This window comes from Manacus vitellinus, unplaced genomic scaffold, assembly GCF_001715985.3.
Source record: "Manacus vitellinus isolate BGI_N305 unplaced genomic scaffold, ASM171598v3 scaffold_62_pilon, whole genome shotgun sequence".
NCBI lineage: Eukaryota > Metazoa > Chordata > Aves > Passeriformes > Pipridae > Manacus > Manacus vitellinus.
In genome coordinates this window covers 1,940,354-1,962,548 of record NW_021940704.1, presented here as the reverse complement: position 1 = coordinate 1,962,548, position 22,195 = coordinate 1,940,354, and the positions used below count along the sequence as shown (strand labels likewise).

The following is a 22,195-nucleotide window of genomic DNA, read 5'->3' as shown; positions in this document are numbered from 1 at the left end:
GGACCACAGCCGCTTCGGTAAGGGGCCGGGGGGTTCCCGGCCGGGCCGGGAGCAGGTGCCCCGCGCGCACAGCTAATTACCCCGCTAATATAAATCATCCCGGGACGGATATAATTGGCCTCCTAAACAAATGCTCTCACTCTCCAGCAATGCGGGAGTTTTTATTTCCAATTTCCTATTCTCCCGGCGCTCAGCCTTTCTGCAGGTGCACTAAAACGTGCCTTAGAAGAGGAGAAAAAAAGAAAAAGTAAAAAAAAAAATAAATTTTTAGAAAAGGATGGTGACCAGGTCTGGCTGCACCTCTGAAGTTAGCAGTGAGGGAGGCAAAAGAACAAATGCCTCGTTGGAATTTCATGGAAATTCCTATGTTGGAAAAAGCAATTCCTCACTTTTTTGGTTGTTTCTTTTTTTCCCCTCCTCCTTCTTTTTGGCCTCCGCAGATATGCGTGAGCTGCTTTCTTTAACTTGCATGAATTCCATTAGAAGAGCGTCTCCCCAAAGCGGGTAGGGATCAGATGGCTGGATGGGTGTCAGGACCTGGGTTTGGGAAGGTTGTTGGAAAGGAAAGGGGGAAGCTGAACGGGGAGAAACACTTAGGGGACCTCGGAAAGAAAGGAGAAGATGGAACAATAGGCAGAGCACTGTGGATTTACCTTGTCGCCCGGGATACAGCTGGAAGACTGCAGCGCCTGTATCAGTGGCACACAAGATCAGGGATCTCTAATGAGACTGTATGTAATCTTCAAAAAATGCATCCCAAGCCACAGGCGAAGGAGTACAGTCAGTTTGAGCACAGCTAAGAGAAATTCCCGCTACTCCAACATCTAGTGCAGGTGTCTGTGTAAGCTATCAACAAGTCCCATGCCAGTGATCTCAGCTATGTTGTCAACAGGTTGCAAGACGTGCTCGCAAGACTTTTTATAGTTTTCAAGTGATTTAACTCCTCCGTGAAAGGAATTCTTTTTTGCCTTTACTTTTTTGCAACCGGTCCTTTCCGATACTCCAGGAACTGTTGCCACTGCTATTGTTGGAGGTGTAAGACAGGTTTTTGGAACAATTGAGAAAGCTTATCTCCACACCACGCTTTCCATAAACACCAGGTGTGTGCATAGCATGTCCCTGCCTAAATCAACAAGAAAGTCATAACCCACAGGTCAGAGTCAGGTACTCATTTGCTCGTGGGGTGAGCGTTTCTTTAATTATCTCCTGAAAACACCCATCTTTTAACCTTTCATGCTGGGTTTCCGCATTAAAAGAACCGAGAGCGAACCCATTGCCTTTGGTTGGGTTTAGTTCAACCTGCCACGTAGTGTTTCTATTCTGCTATCTAACCTTTGTACAACTGAACAGCCGGTTTCAAACAGCACCATTTGGCTTGGGTCCATTTTTTGTACAGATCGAGTAAAACAAGTGTATTTGCAAACTTGGAAAAACGTGTTAAATGGGCTAAAACTTTTCATGAATTTTGTACACTGAAGCTTAAGTCACACAGTGCATTCAATAAATCGAAACATTGGCATTCCATAAGTGTTTTAGCAGTCAGCATCCAGCTCTGTAAACTAGACCAGACTTCAGATATTATAGTTTTCTGCTTCAGGTTTTTCCCAGAGGCGGTGTAAAATAAATAGTTATTTGTTGTAATTGCAAGACAAAGCCCCAAAGGATTAGGCTGGAATCCTTGCATTCAGATAAAGTTGGACTAAGCCTCACTTGAGCAGAGACTCAAAGCAATAATGTATTGGCACACAGTACTCACCATCTGCGTTCAGTAGCCATGAATATTTAAATTCCAGTGTTACTGGTATGGTTCATATTAGGATGTCATGTATCGATGCATTCCTAAATTTTGCATGCAGCATTCGGAAAGCAGTTACTTATAACAGAACTGGGCAGCCTGAGCAAGTCTGGGGACTCCAAAACTGTGGTGGGGGATGCAGAGCTAGACAAGGGGCTCAGGGGAGCAGTTTAAAGCTGCCTTAAATCTTGGGGCATCTGGGGAAATACTTAGAAATCCTGTGTAATGGTTCTGTGGATCAAGGCCCGTGGCTGGAAGGTGCTCTCTGATCTCATGAGTAGATAATTAACGTGCTCCACGGATGGCTGCGACCCCACGGCCGAGGCACGTGTCCAGCTGCAGGTGGGATGGAGGGGAGGACCAGACTTGGCGTCCCTATCTCTTAACTTGGAAGGGATTCAGGAATAGACAGGCAGTATTTGCACCCTCCCATGCACAGCCATCCCAAAAGCTACCAGATGTCCAAGACATCCACATCTTCCAGAGAGAAAAATAAAGAGCCAAAGCCCCAGTGATGCAGAACAGAGTCCCAGTGTCCACAGTGAGAGTTAAAGGGGGAGATCCTTTTGTACCACAACATTCGGGGATGTGACTGTAGGACACAGGGGAGGTGGTGGCATCATCCACCCACACTGCCCGAGCAATCACAAGAACTATTCCCTCTCATCTGTCAAGGACTGGAGCCATTCTAAATCACACCTGTCTTCTGGAATGCCATAATTTATACTTATAAAAACACAGATTCATGCAAGAACAATGGAGCACAGCATACTTTTCCTACAGGAATCTTAAAGCAAAATGTGGTGAAGCCCTCTGGGATTTTTGAAAGAAAGCTCATTCTCACACTAGAGAAGTGCCCAAATTTGCTCTCTAAACTGGCAGCTCTGGCAAAGGCATCCCAGAAAGAATAAAGTGTTTTCAAAAATGTATCTGTCCTGACTGCATCTGCTCAGAACCTTCCTATACAAAGAAATAAATGAAGGTCAAAATCTGGAGAGGGTCTGGACTGGCATCAGCACTCCTCTGATAACCCTTCTCGGAAGGAAACCAAGAGACATTCACTGGGGAAATCCATGCCAGGAGGACTGCTCTTTTTCTGCCTTGTGTCTCTTTTACAGCAGCATTCGAGTCAACCCAACAGTGCTTCTCTTACTGCAGTGGAGGAGAGAAAGAGGCCTTGAGTTTGCACTGCAGATGAATAAAGGCAGCAAACGAAGCTCTTCACGGGTACAAACCTGCTCATGGCTCTGTTACACAGACTCCAGGAGAAGCTGCTGAAACCTCCAGAGAAAGTTTTGCTGCAATTTTGACATTCAGACCGCAGTGCACCTGTTGCCAAACAGTTGTTGAGGTTTTTAGCTGAAGCTTTAGGTTTGTAGTCATTAATACAACATCTGTTTCTGTACCCCAGCTCCCAAATATAGTCGTGTAAGAAGAGACAGGTGCCGGGAGCTGAACTGTTCTTCGGTTTAGCGTAAGGGAAGAGCGTGGGGGTCCAGCCACAGCAAAGCCTGGGAGGTTATTCAGTGCTTTGGTGGTAAATTAATCCAGTTGGAGTCTTAATCAAATCTCTCCACGTCTTATCTGGAAAGGCTCAAGGAACAAACAGAATGAATCAAAGTGAGAAAAAAAAGAGGCAAGTCCTGGGGGAAAGAGAAAAGAAAGGAAAGGGGGGGGGAAAAGCATGTTCTACCACAAAAACACACCGCTACAATTGGAAAGAGAATTCTTGAGCTGGCCCCAGTGGCCACTCCCTGTGCTGCTAAAGATCAGATGTACGAAGCTGCAATTTTGTCTAGAATTGGAGTGAGTTAAGGACAGGATGGATATCCGCCCACATTTTTTCAGCCTTCACTCTGTCTCCTGACTTTTGTGGGTTTAAGTTACGTTCTTAATGCCGTTTCAACATAGTCATCTTCCATGCATGTCTCCAAGTGCCACTCAAAGATCAGAAAAGGGGAATATTACAAGGGATGTTGTTAGAAGAGATTGTCATGGGCACATTTACAAGAAATTTCGTTTGCGACACTAGCGAGTGTCTGTCCAACCAGCACCAGAGGAGGGGTGTCCCACCTTCCTCTCACAGAGGGAAGATGCAGATGCAGCTCCTGGCTTTGTCCTTGCCAGGTCTTTGGAGACCTGGTTTCATGTGCCTCGTACAGAACGTGCTTGTGGGCATATTCAAGAAAAGCTCTTGGTTCCCCTGCCTCAGACCTCCATCAGCTGCATTTCCCTGCTTCCCAGGGGTGACAGAAGACAAAAAAACCCAAAAAACCCAGAAACTGGTACTGAGACCTGTGACTATACCTATGGGAATGTCCATCTACTCTTCTCCAGGTACCTGATATTTTTCACTTCACTTGTCTCCAGCCTGGGAAAGACTCCACTGTTCTTAGGTATCTCTGTACTCCTATATTATTTTTTACACTCTCTCTAGCTGTTGTCCATCTTCCTTCACCCCCTCCTTTCCCAACAGTGGCTGTGGTTGTTTCTGTCCTGTGGATGGGAAAAGAGCAGTCAGCAGTTCAGTAACTCCCTCACATGTCAGAACCAGCAGGGAGTGGAGGCAGGAGACCACCCCTCATCCTGCCCCCTTCCCTCCGTGTTTGGGATTCTTTTCAGCTGAGAAACTACAACAACTACCGAGGACCAAGCAGAGCAGAGCCAGGGTCTGGTTTGCCTGCCTGGCTTGGGAAGGCTGCCTTTGCTGCCTGGTCCTGGTCCCTCGGAAGGCAGGATGTGCCCCCAGACTGGGCCATATAGCTGGGCATATTTAAGCTTGTAAAATGTCTGCACTGGTCCATAAAGCGTGTTTTGTGTTATTTGCTTCCCTGTTTGTCTCCAGGACTTGCTGCTCTCGAGTCCATATTTTGTCTCCCTCAGCACCCACTCGGTGCAGGGAGAGCTGGGTTCACTGCACAAGCCCCAGAGTAGGCAGAGCAAAAGGAGGACAGAAAGGCTGATGGAAGGTAGGAGGGCTGACCCTTGCTTGGCTGCCAGCGTGTGAGTGCCCAGTCTGCCCTGAGCCAAGGGGGACAGAGGTGTCCGTCGTGTCTGGCCTGTCCTATATTTAGGCAGTGATGCAGAGTCGTCTGAGAGCTACCACGTCCAGGCCTGGAAGCAGGACACGTGCCCGGGCTGAGGGACAGCTCAGGCTGGCTGGGTCAGGCAGTCACGCGGTGCTGCCAGCGAGGAGCTCGGGGTAACCCGATCACAGCGGCCAGGGCTCAGCACCGGGGCTTGGGGCTAAATTGGGAGGCCTGGAGCCACGCTAAAGGTTAGAGCAGCTTTCTCCTGTCAATGGAGACATCCAGGCGTTAGATGAGATGAGGAAAACCCTCTTCCTTCTACCTCCCAGCTAATTAATTCAGCACTGGACACGGGCAAAGGCTGCCCATGACCTCTAGCTAGGGAGTGTGTGATATCCAGAATAACACAGTCCCACTACTGCCTTCGGGAGGTTTTCCTGAGAAGTTTGAAGGTCTCCACCACCTGTGATGCTGGGTAGGAGCTGTTTGTTTTTAAGTGCTTCACCGAGGATTCTCCTATGACAAGTCTTTCCCCCATGGAAACATCTGCTGTGCCCCCTCCCGGCACTAGGGTGCAGCAGGCAGACCCCACTAATTACCTTGCCGGAGGAAATGAGGCTGCCCCTCATTACTGCAGTGTCTGACACCGTCATCACAGGCTGAAGCCCATGGGTAAAACAGTTGCTCTCACAGGGCTGGGGATGACTGGGGCAGATGCTGCTGGACTGGGAAGAAGCTGGCAGGAGGCTGGGGCAGGCAGCAGGACATGGAGCAGGAGGGGGTTGTGGCACTAACAGTGGCAGGGGGTGATGGAGGAAGGACTGGCAGTGCCGTGGCTCTGAAGGCTGCAGAGGAAGATTAATTTTTACCTGTGTGCTTTGAAGGTGGATTTTATCCCTGTGGCTTGTATAAACATTTGGGGATGTCAAGTACCCCACTGGAGTGCCAGGATGAAGATGGTCTTCACAGACATCTCTTCTAGTGTTTTTTTTACTTATTTTTACTGAACTCATCACTTTAGAACATGTGGGACTATCATCTCAAACCAGAAGCCAAAATCACTCTCCTTTCGGTGAAGAATAAAAACCAACATGGTAACACACTTCTGAAATTTCTAGAGGCCAGGCACAAGTTTCCACATCTGTCTTCTTGGTGATAATTTGGAAAAAATCCAAACCAAAACAACAAAAAACCTTGCAAAGCTTTTCTCATTAGCAAAGGTAATCCCTGTTGGGCAACTCAGATTCACAATGCTGGGGGGAAGCCCAGACTGGAAACTGGAACACTGCACACGGATGGGACTAGAGATTTAAGAGCAGTGTTTTTATTTATAATGAAAACAGAGTCTGTAGGAAGCTGATTTGTGTTTGTCACTGGAGCCTAATGTTGGTTTTTTCCTCTGTATGATCTGCAGTTCTTTTCTGTTTCAGGGATTCTGGAGTTCATCAGCCTGGCAGTGGGGCTGGTGAGCATCCGTGGGGTGGACTCCGGACTCTACCTCGGCATGAACGAGCGAGGGGAGCTCTATGGGTCGGTAAGTGTGGGGTGTGCTGAGCCCAGCCCTGGAACACCCCCAGCACTGCAGCCTGTGCCACGAGCTGGGTCTGTCACAGCCTCCAAAGCCCCTGGTGCCACCCTGCCCGTGGTGCCACTGCTGGCACAGCACAGAGGGTGGATGAGGGGGTGCTCGCTGAGGTGTTGGCTGTCAGGAATGGCCTGGCAATGGCCAGACAGAGACGGGGACATTTAGCATAAAACCAGGAGATGCTGGTGTGTTCTCCCAGCCCCACTAACATCAGCTGTGTGCTCTGCTTGGTCAGGGGCTGCACCTGTCTGCAGATTTGACCTTTGTATTATGACCTTAACCAACAGAAGCTGAAATTTGGGCCTGAGTGTTTTTGTAATGTGCTCTGCAACTCCTTTTAGGAGTTTAAGACTGCTGTTCATAATTCCCTGGAAGTGCCCTTTTCAATCTAAAGTTTTCCCTGTTTTGACAAAAAAGCCCAAGTGTAAACTCCTTTAGTGTTATGATTTGCAGTCAAAATGCCAGGTCTTAACAGCTGAGCAGAGGTTCTTCCTACAGGTTAGTTTAACTCAATTCTCAGTTACTTAGCTCAATTCAATATAAGATAGTTATTTCTAGTTAGCTGGAACAATCACTTCTATTTTGAAAACTTAATTGCACTCCAGAGAGCCATTCTAAATTCCATTTTTTGTAACTGCTGCACTTCACTGATGCTTTCAGGTGCCCCATGGCCTTTAATTCAATCTATCACCTGCGTGTGATTTTTTTTAAATGTCTCTTTCTAGATCCTAGCACTGCCCTGGGTGAGGATACTGATTTTTAAGGATGGATCACAGTAAATGTAAAATGAAATAAAATAAACCAGTTTTAAACCAAAGTAGAAGGCACATACTTCCTCTCACCAGATCAGATCAATCTCATAGCGTAAAAATTTAAACTCATGTACTCTGTGTACAGAGAAACCTTCAGAAAACCTCTGCTTAGCAGACAGTAAATCACAAGATTCCATCATCTTTCCTTCTCCCATTCCCATCTGAGACTGCCACAGACCCTTTCACTACTTAGATGCAATTGCTGATGTTTATATGAGATATTTGCCCAGAGAGGTTGTGGAGTCCCCATCCCTGGAAGTGTCCAAGGCCAGGTTGGATGGGGCTTGGAGCAACCTGGCTAGTGGAAGGTGTCCCTTCCCATGGAACAAAGTGATCTTTAAGGTCTCTTCCAACCCAAACCATTCTATGATTTTCTGATAATCAAATATCAGCATGCACTGATAACTGTTCTTTTTCCACCTCATTTCTCTAATAATTTCTACCCTAAACAGACATTAAATGCAGAGACAGTAGTTAAATTAAAAGTTATTTATTACATTACAAATGATAGATAAAAAAGAAAATCACCAGGATTCCATAAAACACAAAAAATCCTGAAGCCCACTTCAGAAAGCAGGGTTGGATCAGCATCTTTCCTGTCAAATCCCAAGGGTGCTCAGCAGCTCCTGGAGTCACAGTTTTTGCTTGTGACTGCTGGAAAGGAGGACATGAGATCCCCCTCTCTGCCTTCAAACCCTGCAACTCTGTTTGTGAACTGAGTTTCATGATGGGTTAATTAAATTCTAGAGCCTGTGTTCATGTTACAACACAGGAACAAAAATAGGATAACATTTTACAGCACTGAATCTGGAAACAGAATTGACCTGAAGACATAATCTTGGGAACTGTCCCTGCCCATGTCAGGGGGTTGGAATAAGATGATCTTTAAGGTCCCTTCCAGTCCAAACCATTCTGGGATGTTGTGCACCAGGCAGCACCCTGACTGGACACTGCAGGGACACAGTCAAACTGCTGCTCCAAAGTGTGCTGGAGTCACGAGCCAGGTCCCCAAATAACCCTGGAGTTTTAAAATCTGGGACACGTGGGTTGTACAATGATGGCTTTTCGAACTCAAAAGCCACTACAGTATTCTTAATTAAAGGTCCATAAAACAGCCTGACAACAGCATTAGCATTACAATGGTATTTTGGGACATCACAGTACAGCGGTATTTTAAAATTTTCAGCCAGTTTATTATTTCCCTCTGTGCCAATTTTGCCTGATCCGTGTGTTGATCCAGCCACCCCCGCAGCGACACGTGGAGTCCCCTCGGGACACACAGCCTGTCCCTGTTAAACTCATGCCAACACTTCTGTGGAGCTTCCCAATGATTTCAGGAGTGCCACTAATACTTAGGGCAGCAGAAGTCCTGGGCAGCACCTTGCATGCTGCCTGTATGGTGTCAGGTTCAGTGGGGACATCCCAGGGCTTGGAAAGGAAGAAATCCCACCTGGCAGAGTCACCCCAGACTTGCCAAACATTTTCCACAAACACTGTACTCCAAACTGCCCAGCGAAGCAGAAATGAACAGGGGCAAAGCAGCAGCACAAGAGTTCAGCCAGTCATCAGGTTCCAACATATTCTGAGTAAATGGCACCCAGGGAGGAGGGAAAAAACCAACCTGTATTTATTGACGCATCGGGGAAGAGAAGCCCACGGTTCCCAGGTCTCAAATGGCCAGGGCTGTAGCCTGGGGCTTTTAGAGGGCTCACAACTTGCCTCAGGGTTTATTTAATTAGCAGCAAAACATTGAAAACAGGTTCTGAGCACAGGTGAACTCCTGGATCGTGTTACAAAACATCTACTGCAGGCAGTAACATTTACTGAGCACTCCGTGTGCCACGGGTAGGACACATTCCCTGCCTGGGTAGCTGACAGTGTAGTACAGTGTGTGTAATATCATAGCACCCTGCACTGGCAGACTGCCTTTCATCCAAAAGGACTCCCATGTCCCCCTGGCAGTCTCCCTGTCGGATGGGATGGGATGCCTGATCCCTCTGTGACCTCTGGCAAAGCGACCCCCGTGTCGTTGTAGGGCAGGGGACACAGCTCTGCTCCCCACTGCAGCGGGGCACATCCCACAGCTGGCACGTGGAGGTGGGAGGGAGAGGGAGGGAACACTGGGCATGAAGTAGAAAGGCATTGTCAAAGGGCTGCTGCTGACAGCCCTGGCTGGAGGGGCTGGAGGGGCTGGAGGGAAAGGCTGGTTGTGGCTGTGGTGACATCAGTGCCATCCATCCCCCTATCCCAGCGTGGGATGCACCAGCCATGGGCTGGCACATGCTCATCACATCACCTGTCACCACTCTACGTCTTCCCTGGGGTCTGACATCCTCGGGGCACTGCTTCCCATCCCTCTGGGTCTTGTTATGGGCTCCCATCAGAGCTCACTGGAGCTCCAGGAGATGAAACCCTCAGGAATGCTTTCATTCCCATTGCAGCACATAGATCTGTGCCCTGAACTTCCAGAGCAGTGCTTGCTCCTGTTTTCCTGGTTAGACCCTGTGCTGCCTGCTGCTTTGTCACCCAGGAGAGGGTTTTTGGGATGTGTGGTACCTTGGAGGGGGCTGCTACAGGGGGGGGAAGGTGGCAGCCCCTGCACAGGACATGTCTCTGCCTGGCAGACGTGTCTGACGTGTCTGCCTGTTTGACTTCTTTATGGGCACCTTTACAAAATGCACACCTTCCTTCTGCTCCTCCTCCTGTCTCCTTTCTCCTCCAACTCCAGTGGTCTTTGGGTGCCGGCCGGTGCCCATTTCCAGCTCTCAGCCAGGGGGAGTGTCCCCAGCAGCTCCCCCTCCTCAGGGGAGCCAGGAGAGGGCAGCCGGGAAAGTTACGGAAAAATAAAGTAAGGAAGTGGGAAATTCTTTCCTCTTTTAAATTTTCGATAGCAAGGTGTCCTTGTTCCCCCGCAGAAGAAGCTCACCCGGGAGTGCGTTTTCCGCGAGCAGTTCGAGGAGAACTGGTACAACACGTACGCGTCGACGCTCTACAAACACCCCGACTCCGAGCGCCAGTTCTACGTGGCCCTCAACAAGGACGGCTCCCCCCGCGAGGGCTACAGGACTAAGAGACACCAGAAATTCACCCATTTTTTGCCCCGGCCTGTGGACCCTGCCAAAATCCCTGCCATGTACAGAGACCTCTTCCACTACAGGTGATGGTTCCTGCGCTCAGTGTACATACCTGGGCTCCCGAGCTTTTTCCCAGAGCACTGTATTAATAGTCATTCCATCGTTCCTGTAAGCATAGATGACCTAGGGAAGCACTTACATTGAATTCAGACACTGCTCTTCCTCCTGGTTTGCAGCATATATCAAACCTGGGTTATTTATGGGGCGGGGGCAGGGGAAGGGAGGGAACCCTACATTTAATCTTTCATTCTCATTCACCTTCGTTACCCGGTTGCTACATGAGAGTCTGAATATTCAGTGTTACGGTTGCTTAAAGGAACAAGCAGGTGAGCAAACCTGATCACCAGAGGGGGGAAAAAAACCCCAAACCGACCTAAAAATGAAGAGAAGGAAAGAAAACAAAAGATCACAGAACTTCTGCAGATACTGCTGCTGAGCTGGGATGGTTCCCTGCTAAGGAAAAGCCTTTTGAGTGGTGCCCTGCTTGAGCAGCCTGGGGAGTTTGCTACATGGTTGATGCTCTGTGGACTGGTCCTGATGTGTGGGGTTCTTCCTGCTGTTGGGGTGGGAATGGGGCAAGGAACATTATTCAGATGTAAGCATGGATACTGTGCATAAGGACAAAACTATTTATAAAATGTATATGATATTTATTTTATATATTTATTTATTTCAAAATAATTTTATTTTTAATGAGAGATGCTATGACCGGATTTTCATCAGGAAGAATAAGGTCCTACTGAAACAGGAAAAAAAAAGTTTTAAGAGCTTATTGGCAATAAAATTGTCTTTATATTGTAGATTTCTTGCTAGCCCTTTTTTTTTGGCTCTCTTCAACAATTAAACCAGTATTTCCCCTTCAATATGGACATTGAGACCACCTCTAAAAGGGCTTTGGATGGTAAAGATCAATTACCTAAGCCCCAAACTGCTGTAGAAGGATGACATCAAATTCCAGGAGCCTGGGAAGCACTGGTGCAGCTCTGGGCAGGAGTTGTGGGCAGCTGAAACCTCGGGATGTGACACAGCCACTGTGGATTTACTGTCCTGTTCAAAACCAGGAGGAGACACATCCGGAGCACCTGCTGCATTTTGGATGGGCCTGCCATTCCTGCAATAAAAGCACCACGTCTGTCGTGAGACTCACCTGAAGCACCGTGGAAAACCGGTGAAGAAAAACCAGAAAGCAGCAACAGCAATTTTAAACCCCCTCATTTTTAAGCAATTCCCGGGGATGAGGATCATCCCCTCAGGCAGCACGTGTGTGACATTCTCCTCTGCAGAAGCTGCCTGGACCCACGGGCCCATCGCCTTTGCTCTGCCTCAGCCGGGCTCAGCCCGGCCCGGGGCAGCCCCAGAGCCACAACCCAGCGCCACAACCCCAGAAGTCAAACCCCCGGATCCCCCCGCAGCCCCCAAATCTCAAGCCCAAAAAGCCCGCCAAGCCCCCCAAAAACCGCAGCCCCCGGAGCCGCAGCCCTGCTCTGGTCCGGCCGGGCCGGGGACGCTCCCGCGGCAGCACAGGGTGACACCCACGCCACACGTCTGCCCTCACTGCCTGCTCGGGATGGCACAGAACTGCGGGGAAAGCTCCCGGGAAGGATCCCCGTTTATGTTTTGTCCCCTTCGATCAGCAGAGAGGGATTCCAGCACGAGGTGGGAGCGGGAATGTGCAGTTGCAGAGTCACTTTGCAGCACGGATGGTACTGAACGGGGTTGTCTGGAACGTGCAAAAATCTGAACAAATACAGCTGTGGTGGCTTTGGGTTGGCGTTTTCCTTATCACAACTGCTTTGTTCACAGTGTTGTTTCTCAACCTCCTCCTCACAAAACAGTCAAGGTAAAATCTCAGCTCCTTCAGCTTCAGTGGGTGAACCCCCAGGACAATTTCACTGACCTAGGGGAGGATCCACCCCAGCTTCTTCATGAGCTGCACCACTAAGGGCAGTGGCAGCTGGTGCCCAGATCTGCTCCCAGCTGTCTCTTGCCCTCTCTGCCACCTCCTGTGTCCCTTCACTGTCCCAGCAGGTCCAGCAGCCACCAGACAATGGGCTGGGGATGGAAACGAGGAGATTATAGGAGCTTTACCTTCAATGATCCAGACATGAAGGAATTTAATCCCGTGTTTGAAATAAAAAGTGTTTATTTAGCTTCTTCCTCTGAGTCACTGCTGAAACATCTCACCCCCAGCCGCCACGCCGGGAGCACGAGACACGTCCTCAGGTGCACTTTTGACCTTTCCCTGCGTGAAGGGAAATCCCTCTGCCCCCCAGGATGATCCTGCCTCACTCCAGCCCAGGCTTTCCATTGCACTTGAAGATAAATCTGGTGGTTAAGATCCTGCTCTTTTCCAAAATGAAGGTCAAAACCTGATCTCAGCAATGCCAAGTACATTTTCCACCAACTCAAAGGGAAGATGATGTGGCCCATGGGTGCAACATTGGACTCATTCGTCTGATACCTGACTCAAGGAGCTGCTGCAGCAGAGCCTCTGGACACAACAGAGGTGCCAGGGATCCTGTAAAATGCCTTTTTGGGATCTAGGTTCAAAAAACTGATACTTGCAAAAAGCAAAATCCACAAAGAATTTACTGGAAACCCCTTGGTAAAGGTTGGTGTCATCTCCCATGTGGGCACCTCAAGGGGGAATTCGGCATCGCTAAATCCCACCCAGATGGTTCTTTCACAGGAATCTACTGGGTTTGGTCCTGGTCCAACAAAACAAAGATGTGAGTGAACTGACAGACCTGGGAGCTGAACAGCAGCAGAGAGAACAACCGCAGACTCCGGGGGCATTTTGAGTGGTGTGGGAGCAGCCAGTGTGGGCAGGGGGTTCATGTGGACACACTCCCCTCTCTGGCCCATCCCATCCCTGCAGAGGAATGGGCTGTTCTCCCATCCAGCCGTTCCCCCACCTGGAGACGCCGACTCTCCTTCGGCTCGGAGTGTCCCAGGGCTGGCAGATGGATCCTGCAGCAGAGCAGCACACGGAGCCTTGGCCGAGGGGCCTCTGCTCCTGAATTAGCAAAAGGAAATGTCAGTGTTTGTTTGGGATCTCTGTGTGGTTTCCATATGATTCCAGCTCACAACAGCCAGCTGGAAAACTTCTCCCAAAGGGAAGGCAAAGGCTAGTGCAGGTCCCCAGAAACCCCACGGTGCCCCCAGCCCCAGCGCTGCTCTGCACACAAAAGGCTGCAGGTCTGGAAACACCACAGCAAACAGGACAAAAGGCATCACTTGCAACCCTTCTCCTTCCACCCGAGAGGGGCGGGCGTGTTGTACAGGAAACATTATCCTGGGACAACTGTGCAGAGCAGGAGGGAGGTTGGTGCAAAGAGGTGGGGAAGTGCTGGAGTCTCGCTGTGGAGGGCACAGGAACAGGGGAACCTCCTGCCTGAGGCCAGTGTGGGGCCAAGCACAGCAACAATGCCCGTCTGCCCGGCTTTGGCACATGATCCGAGGCACAGGGATGGATTGAGGACACACACCCACAAGGGGCAACATACACATGTCCTCAGGCACATCCCAGGAGAGACCCCACTGCCCACAGGGAGCTCTCCTGGGTGGAACGTGTGGCTTGGGGCTCCTTTCTAAGGAGAGGAGGCCCCAAAGACCTACCTCCTCTGGAATGAGCAAGGGAGAGCCCAGAACTGCAGAGGGAATCCAGAAACTTGGTGCTGGAAGGCAGGGAAGGAGCCCTTCTGGTGCTGTCCCACCTGGCTGTCCATCCAGAGACATGTGCTGCAGCTGAGATGTTCCTGAGAGGGCACTCGGGGATGGAGCATTCCTGAAGGAGAAGGGCTGAAATTCCTGTTGATGGGGAGAGAAAGACATCCATAGCCTCTGGGACAGCACTGGTTATTTATTTATTATTTTTTCCCCAAAGCAAGTAATGGCTTCAGAGCTGTTAAATTCTCATCATGGAAAACACCACAGGTGTCACCTCTTGGCCTTGCTGGGTTTGAGCAGGAGCCCTGCAAAGCCAAATCCACCAAGGAGTCTCAGGCTCTTCCCTCACCGTACCAGGAGGTGTTTGGCCCCACAATGCCCATGACCAGGAGGGGCAGATCATCCACCTGCACTGCTGCTCAGGGGCACCAGCCAGAACCCCCAAAATGGGGAACACACTTTGTGCAACTGAATTACAGAAGTAGCTGCTGTCCCTGGATCAGGCTTTGAGCAGTGCCCCAGGTATCAGTTACTGTCTCACACTCCATCTCAGGTGGTTTTCGTGCACACCAGTCATTAACACAAAGCCAGGGCAGCGTTTGAGATCAGACCTTGGCAGTGGCCGAGTGCAGAAGCTGAGGGGTGACTCCACTTCCCCCTGTGCCCACCTTCCCTGAGCCCTGTCCTTCTCCAGGGCAGCATCCCCATGTCAGGCCACAGCCTTTTCCCAGTACCCTCTTCCAATCACCCCCAAGCCACCTCCCCCCTGGGGAAAGCAGGAACAGGAGCTGTGACTGGATGAATCCCAGCTTTTCCCCCTGTCTGCTGCGTGGTGGCTGCAGGCACAGCAGTGACACAGGGTCACACACAGGACCATGGAGCAGGAGCTTCTCCAGACCCTCCCCAGCAGCACAGCTCTTCCCAGGACAGGTTTGGATTGAATCCTGCAGAGTAGGTTCTGTAGCACAGAGGGCACACAGGGGGTTATTCACCACCTCAGCAGGTGCCGTGTGATTACATGGCTGGTGCTGCAACACCACCGTTCTTCCATACCCCTCAGCTGGGAATGTTTAGGACACTTGGCTTTCCATAAAGATTGAAAATTTATCCAACTTCAAAATTATTTTTTGCTTGAACTGATGAATTCAGTTTTATTTTCTCTGTGCAGTGGTTCTGCTTTCAAGGTAAAACCAGAAACCACTCAGGGTGGGCACTGAGGACGTGACACATCAACACGTGGGAGCAACTCAGCCCCTGCTCTGCACAGGGGACTTACCCAGGACAGGGACAGCCACCATGCCACTGCCCTCTGTCAGAGTGTGGAGCCAGGCTGAAAGGCACAGGGATATTTAAGAACACACTGCTCACAGTGCAGTGCCCACAGTGCCCCTCAGAGCACAACCTGATGATCTTTCACGGCCCTTCCTGAGCTTCCTCCCACACCAGCTGCACCCCAAGCAGCACTGTCAGGAGCCACAGAAAACCCTCCAGCACAGGGAACAAGGGTAGGGCAGATTTAAAAACAATCATCACACAATTTTTTTGCGTAGGAAAGAGGTTTTTTTCCTAACAGGTGGGATTTAATAACTAAGGCATGGAGAAGTACAATTATGAGGCTAAAATATGGCAGTAGGTTGTTCTGATTTGACCAAGTAGAACTTCACCTCACTTGACCATCTCACTGCTGGGTGATAACTCTCTTCTTCACAGAAGCTGCTGTTAATTAATATAATTTGAAAATCTGTACCACAACTATTTTCCCTGAATGAAATCAATGGCTACCTCTGTTGCTGTAGAGTTTAAACTCACAGCACAGTTGTCCAAAGACACCTCCTCAGGCTGAATCCCTCGGAGTTAACGCTGGGTTGTGAATGTAGAACAAGGCACGTTCGTGTATTTTGGTCACTTTATTAAATGAGATATTAAATAGTTTAAGTTTCAACTACTAAAACAGCACTTTGAATGGTGAAAACACAGATAGTATATTGTCATACTTGAATGCTTCTTCTCTTTAAAAACACATTTCCAGTCCTTATATATATTACAAAACAGCCTTATAGGAAGAGGGGACACCTTTTCTATAGTACTTAAGATATTTAATACAGAACTGAAAAGCCATCTAATAGAAACAAAGGCAAGTCTTCACAGCTGTATGATTTCAGCAGCCAAAGCTGGTTGATGGACTGAAACATTACTATACAACTGGGACAAAACATATACAATATCACGATACTAAGCAAAAACGCTTTACATCCAAAGGAATAAACAGGTTACAAAATGTGGATAATTTAGCAGGCAAAACTGTATTACAAGCAACATTTTTATTCATCATCTTAAGCCATTTTATCTAGTTAAAACATCTAAAACAAATATAAAAATGAGCCTTTTATTATCTTACTGATGTATGTTCTGTCTTTAAGTACTGGTTAAAGCCTGATGTTATACTCAAAGCACATTGTTATGCAGCTAAAATGTCGAGTGAGAAACACGTATGCAAAGTGGTCCAGGTTTAATTCCAATGCTTATCTCAGATTCCTTCTTATGCATTAGTCTTCTGTTATCCATGGGTTTGTCCAGAATGAAATAAAATGTGCCTTTCAATGTTGCCTAAAACTTCCACATTTAAGTCTTTGAGTTACTGTAAAACTCCATTCAACAGTCCCAGGTTTGGTAGAAAGTACTTCTCTTATTCACGTAGGAACATCGGTGAGAGTTGCCCAGAGTTCATTTGCCTTCAAATGTTTGTCTCAAAGTCTCACAGTTTATTTCTTCTAGTGTGGACACGTCTCTTTTTTCTCCCTCCCCCCAAATCAGAGTTAATTGTAGAGCTGGCAAAGCACTAGAACACACTGAGGGGCTTTTGTATTATCTTGTAATCAAAGAGTCCAAGACAGCAACTTGTCAGCTGGGTTTGCACCAGACCAACCAACCTCTGTCCACCTCACACACCAAGTGTCAACCACAAACAGAAACATGGGGTAAGATCTGCATATTGAGATGCAAAACCCACTTGTCCATTCAGGGCAAGAATTTAAACTCCTGCAAGAAACTTTCCAGAAACCAAAACAAGTTTAGTTCACGGCAGCAAGTCAGAAGAGTCCAGCACCACCTGGAGCCAACGTCTCCAGAGTCCTCTGTCATCCACACACCATCGCTCCAACGTTCCTGCCACTGACTTCTACCCCCAGATTATAAACTTTTGTTTTGGGGGGGGTTAAGAATCAACCAAACTCTAGTCAAAGAAAAGCTCTATTTGTATTTAATGAGATCTTCACAAGCACAACAAGTGTGGGTAAAGAGAGTGTTAATGATATAGAAGAAACCAGAAATTTACCTCTGGCCTACATTAACACCACCCCCCCCCAAAAGAGAACAAAAAAACCCAAGCTCCTTGTGTCCAAACTCGTGTTTTCACACAATGAAGGGATGGGGAGAAGTGCATAAGCAAAACTCTATTAATAAAATCATTTCACGGTTCTGGCAGCTCTGGAAGTTGCTACAGCACTTTCTCTATTGATTTTCAATGGGCAATGGTTCTGCCACATTAAAGGTGTTTCTCTGACAGGGTTTGACCCTGGCCACCACCACTATTTTAACCCCCCAACACCAGGAATTGAACGTCGTTGGCCCATCTCCCATTGCCGGCAATGGGGAGAGACAGTAGCACCAGCACCAAGGAGTTACCAGAAATGTGCTTTGGGTGGGACTCTGCATCAAGGAAATTAGTGTGTGAAGGAAAAACATCTCCCACTCTGAGATCATCAGCTGCTATTCCATCACATGGAACTGAAAACAAGAAATGGCAGGAGACCAGGGAAGGCCAGCCCTTCCCCAGCCATGGTTAAGGCTGGATGCACAGTGTCTCTGTGACTCAGAAGGTTCAGAGCAGTAGTATTTACGAATATTGCACTCAATTCTGTTTCAGAGAGTATTTTCAGTTCCTGTTTCATTCAGCACAGACGATCCACACAAGCCCAGACCTCAGTCAGAAGGAAACTGGACTATTTCTGTTGGAACATTCCCACTAATAGAAAGAAAGGGGTAAGCAGAAAAGTATTCCATAATTTGAGGAATCAACTCTAATCAAGAACTCAGCTGTTTACAATTCACATACGTCAGACTGAACATACAGACCTGCAGTCCTTCCTAAGCTTCCCAAAGCTTTGCAGCCATGAAAAGCAATCGTAGGAGTTTAGACAGGAAACCTGTGGAGATGCTACTGTAACGGGAGGACTTGTTTTCACTGAAAACAACTTGTTATCTCCTGTACTCAACATATGTAAGAAGATTCTAGGCAACATCACTGACAACAGGGAAAACATCATGTCCAATTTAAACAAAGCTGAAACACTAATATGGAACATGGCATTTAAGGGGAGCAACCAAACAATTCTTTTTAATTTTTTTTTTTTTTTACAGTTGAGTTCTGTTAGGCCATTGATTCCTAAAAAAATAAAAGTTCTTTCTCTGATTTTAACAATCCTTTAGGCTTTTAGTGCAAAATCACATTGATTTCCCTTGGGAGGGCCCTGGATTTTTGCCTCTCATTGGGGGTGGTGCTCGTTGTAAGGGTGGTGGCTGCATCCCACCAGACATTGACTGATACATTCCTCTCACATCTATCCCTTGGAAGCTGGAAGGATTCATGATTAAATTTGGAGGCTTTGGCATCATGAGGTGGCCCATGGCTGCTTGCTGGTAAGACATCTGCTGCTGCTGCTGCTGGTTGTACTGGTGCTGGAGCCGCCTGTTCATCAGGATCCTCTGGACACAACCGATTAACTGTGAAGGGAAAGCAGAGCTGGGTAAGTGCACGACCCTCTCAGTGCTCCAAGTATCAGGTTCAGAGTTAAAATCAATTTGTTAGGGTACAGCATGGCTGGGGGAAAAAGCCCCATTGTTATCACCATCCCTAATGTGATGGCATTCACAAGCCCATTACTGGAGAAACCATTTAGTAACACCATTTAGGGCTCAGTTCTCCCATGACTTGGCTATTGTATTGCAGGCAGCATTTAGGTGAGTTGCCGTGGCAACATGCACTACACTGTGAAATTATTCCCAGGTATAAGTTACAACATCATTTGTCAGGTACCATTTATCTTCCCTTTGAAAGTCCCACATGTGGACTGTCAGTGTTTGCCTGAGAGAAAACTCTTCCCACTGACATCATCTGGGCCACTTTCAGATTTTGCAGAGTAATTTTAAGCTAAAACAACATTACCAACACTTTCTAAGATGTATTTTGTAAGTGGCTGTCTGAGCTCTGGGAATCAAATTTCTCTTTAAACCTCATGACCTTCCAGCAAACCAATTTCAACTCAAAAACCTGTCGAGTATTTTTTTATGGACACAGAGTGTCCCTCGTTGAGGCAGAGCAATGCACCCCAGCACACCCTGACCCACTGCAACACCTACTGTGAGTGATGCTTCTGTACCTAAGCACACACTTGCACTTGGTGAATGAGCACACCCAACATCCCAGCTCAAATGTGGGCAGTGGATGCACAAACAGAACACATTTTACCATCTGCTGTTTCCCGAGGACGTCGTTGTAAATGGCTTCTCGGCGCTTGACATCCAGCTCCTGGCTCGCCTGCCTGTTCAGTGCCAGGGCCTGCACTTGGCTCTCTGTCAGGGTGACATTTTCTTTCCACTGAAAGGCAAAAAAACCTTCCTAGCACTGGTCGTTTTAACCAAAGCCTGATGGTGACTGAAGTCTTGCATCATGTTCAGAGTTGCATCAAGAGTCAAACAAGCCCAACTTCCAGTCAATGCAGAATTGTACTTCACCAGAATCAGAACTATGAGTAATTAGTTCTAACTGCTAATTACTGGGAGCAAGTGAGAAATGTGGCAGTCCCCATGATAAAATAAATACTTGCCCATGATTGTTATTTATAGAAAAACAGCATTCTCAGAATGGATCTAAACTGTTAGTCCTCTAAGGCTCTCTGTCATCCAGACATCACTAGGGGTTACTGCAAGTTGCAGGGATAAAGGCCAATACAAACTGGAAATAATGCTCATTAACAATTAATTAGCTGAATGACCACACACAGTACCAACATCTTTGTCTGATAATATTTAACATTTTCCACTCCTGATCTAAAACCAGGATTATCTATTCCACTCACTATGGTTGAAATGATGTCTTCAAGGGGCTGAATTCTTGCTGCAGCTACACTGTTGGTTGCTTCCACAACCTTCTCTCTTCCTTGATTAATAAGGTCCTGAGAAAACACCAGAAATTCAATTATAAAGCACAGATACAAATAACACATTTCTCTGCCAACATTTTACAAGTTGTTCATCTTTGTCCTTACATACCTAGACTCCAATTACTTTTTTCTTTCAATTTGCACAAGTCAATGAGTCTAAGCTTCCACAGGACTGACCTCCAGCACAGAGCAGCTGCACAGCAAGGATAAATCGGGCAATTTGTAGATAGGATTCATAAAAACCTCTTTTTGTACCCACATGTTTTCAGAGCAGCACGAGGAGTGCCACACTCTTCCCCAGGGGAATTGCCTATGATACAGACTTGATGATGTTACAGTTTCAAATGTGTTAACTATTGTCTGCAAAGAATGCAGGTGACCTTCCAGAATCCTGCCATAGTCCCCAGGTTTATATGCAAGTTAGACTTCAATACAGCTCCACGCACACACACAAAAATTAAAAATAGGATACAATTACATAAAGGTGGAGATATTAGCCCTAATTTGTGACTGAAAACCCCTGCATGCCCACAGCAACACAGACACGTTGTGCTACTTACCTCCAGCTGTTGGTTACTCATTGCTGACAGAGCCCCCAAATTGTAGGGAATATATGTTTGAGAGTTGAAATTCGTGGGAATCATATTGGTCCCAGTTGGCATGTTGAAACGCATAGTGATGCCCTTGAAAACACGGAATGCACTTATAATTTAATAACTGGGAACTCATGGCCTTCTACAACAACCACACGGAGACAAACCAGTGCCAAGTGCTGGAACACACCCAGAACAACGGACACAGAACCCCAACCCAACACACCATGTCCTGGAAAGAGGGATGAGAGATGGAGAACATCCCTGGGGGGACCCCAACCACAAGAGGGATTCCAGATCTAATGCTGTACCCTACTGGAATTTTGCTGATCTCTGTCGTATTATGGTCATTGTTAAATATTGTTCTGTATGTTATTAGTGTGGATACCACACAGACCTCCTTGCAGGGACACCCTCAAATGGTAAAAGAGGTATTACACAGGACACCAGTTGAGTTTTAGTATAAAATAGAAAAAATATATGTGTGCAAATGTTACTTTAATTTAAAAGTTATTAAGAAAACACACAGAAAGGACCAGCATCAAGAGAGCAAAAAAGACACGCTATCTTCTTTTTTTGAATGTCAAAGTTTGCTTTTTATATTCATTTTTTGGTCTTTAAGAAAACTTTGTTCTCCCAAGACAAACTGAAAAGGTAACTGATACTCTAAGCCTGGAAAGGTTATTTTCAGAGACATAAACCTGATTAGACAGCTTTACCTTCTTCTCTGCTTCATATTCTGCCCAGGCTGCCTTCCTTTCTTCTTCAGTGAGTTCCTCTTCCTCCTTATGGTCCAGGAGTGAATCATGTTCGTGATATCCAACTATATACTCTTTGTTGATCTGAAGCAATTCTGCCAGGATTGTGTCCTGTTCACAGGAGGAGATAAAATGAAAAGTCACTCAGCAGCTCTGCTGTATTTACTCCCTGTCACACACAGCAGCTCGGAGCACTGCACAGCACAACAAAACTCAAAAATAATTTAAAAGTACAATTTTCCTCAGAAGACAGGGAATGGATTCACAATCTGTTGCAGAGATGACAGTCCAATCACTTTATGAACCAAGGGAATGCACTCAGATTCCACAACACTAAATGCACTTTAAGAACCTAAAAAGAATGGAATGTGCTCAATGATTTTTCCTTCGCTTGGGCTGGACACCTAAGAGCACAATCAATAATCTGCATTTATTATACATAAAGAGCATCTCTGCAGGCTTTAAAACACTGAGCAGTACTTTGGGACTATCAACTGTCTGTCAGCATTCAAAAGAAAAGGCTGCTCTCTTAAAACTGTTCAGATACATGTTGACATAAATAGTTCCCCACCCTTCTGGACTAAGAAAGGTCAAAGCAC

At 47.3% G+C, this 22,195-nt stretch overlaps 2 protein-coding genes across 4 annotated transcripts in view; one reads left to right on the top strand and one right to left on the bottom strand.

The window, feature by feature from the left end:
* Nucleotides 1-6: 6 nt before the first annotated feature.
* Nucleotides 7-10,708, top strand: FGF16 (fibroblast growth factor 16). Its single transcript, XM_008929768.3, has 3 exons — nucleotides 7-17; nucleotides 6,255-6,358; nucleotides 10,137-10,708. Exons 2-3 carry the CDS (start codon nucleotides 6,329-6,331, stop codon nucleotides 10,380-10,382), a joined length of 276 nt encoding a protein of 91 aa, XP_008928016.2. The 5' UTR covers nucleotides 7-17; nucleotides 6,255-6,328; the 3' UTR covers nucleotides 10,383-10,708.
* Nucleotides 10,709-15,912: 5,204 nt separating this feature from the next.
* The window catches only part of ATRX (ATRX chromatin remodeler), a 77,048-nt gene continuing 70,765 nt past the window's right edge, over nucleotides 15,913-22,195 (bottom strand). For all 3 annotated transcript variants that reach the window (XM_018083274.2, XM_029963761.1, XM_018083275.1), the window contains 5 exons: nucleotides 21,558-21,707; nucleotides 20,806-20,928; nucleotides 20,162-20,257; nucleotides 19,552-19,680; nucleotides 15,913-18,806 (listed from right to left, as the gene is read on the bottom strand). In XM_018083274.2, the coding sequence (XP_017938763.1) occupies nucleotides 18,528-18,806; nucleotides 19,552-19,680; nucleotides 20,162-20,257; nucleotides 20,806-20,928; nucleotides 21,558-21,707 (777 nt within the window). In that variant the 3' untranslated portion in view covers nucleotides 15,913-18,527. The remainder of the gene's footprint in view (nucleotides 18,807-19,551; nucleotides 19,681-20,161; nucleotides 20,258-20,805; nucleotides 20,929-21,557; nucleotides 21,708-22,195) is intronic.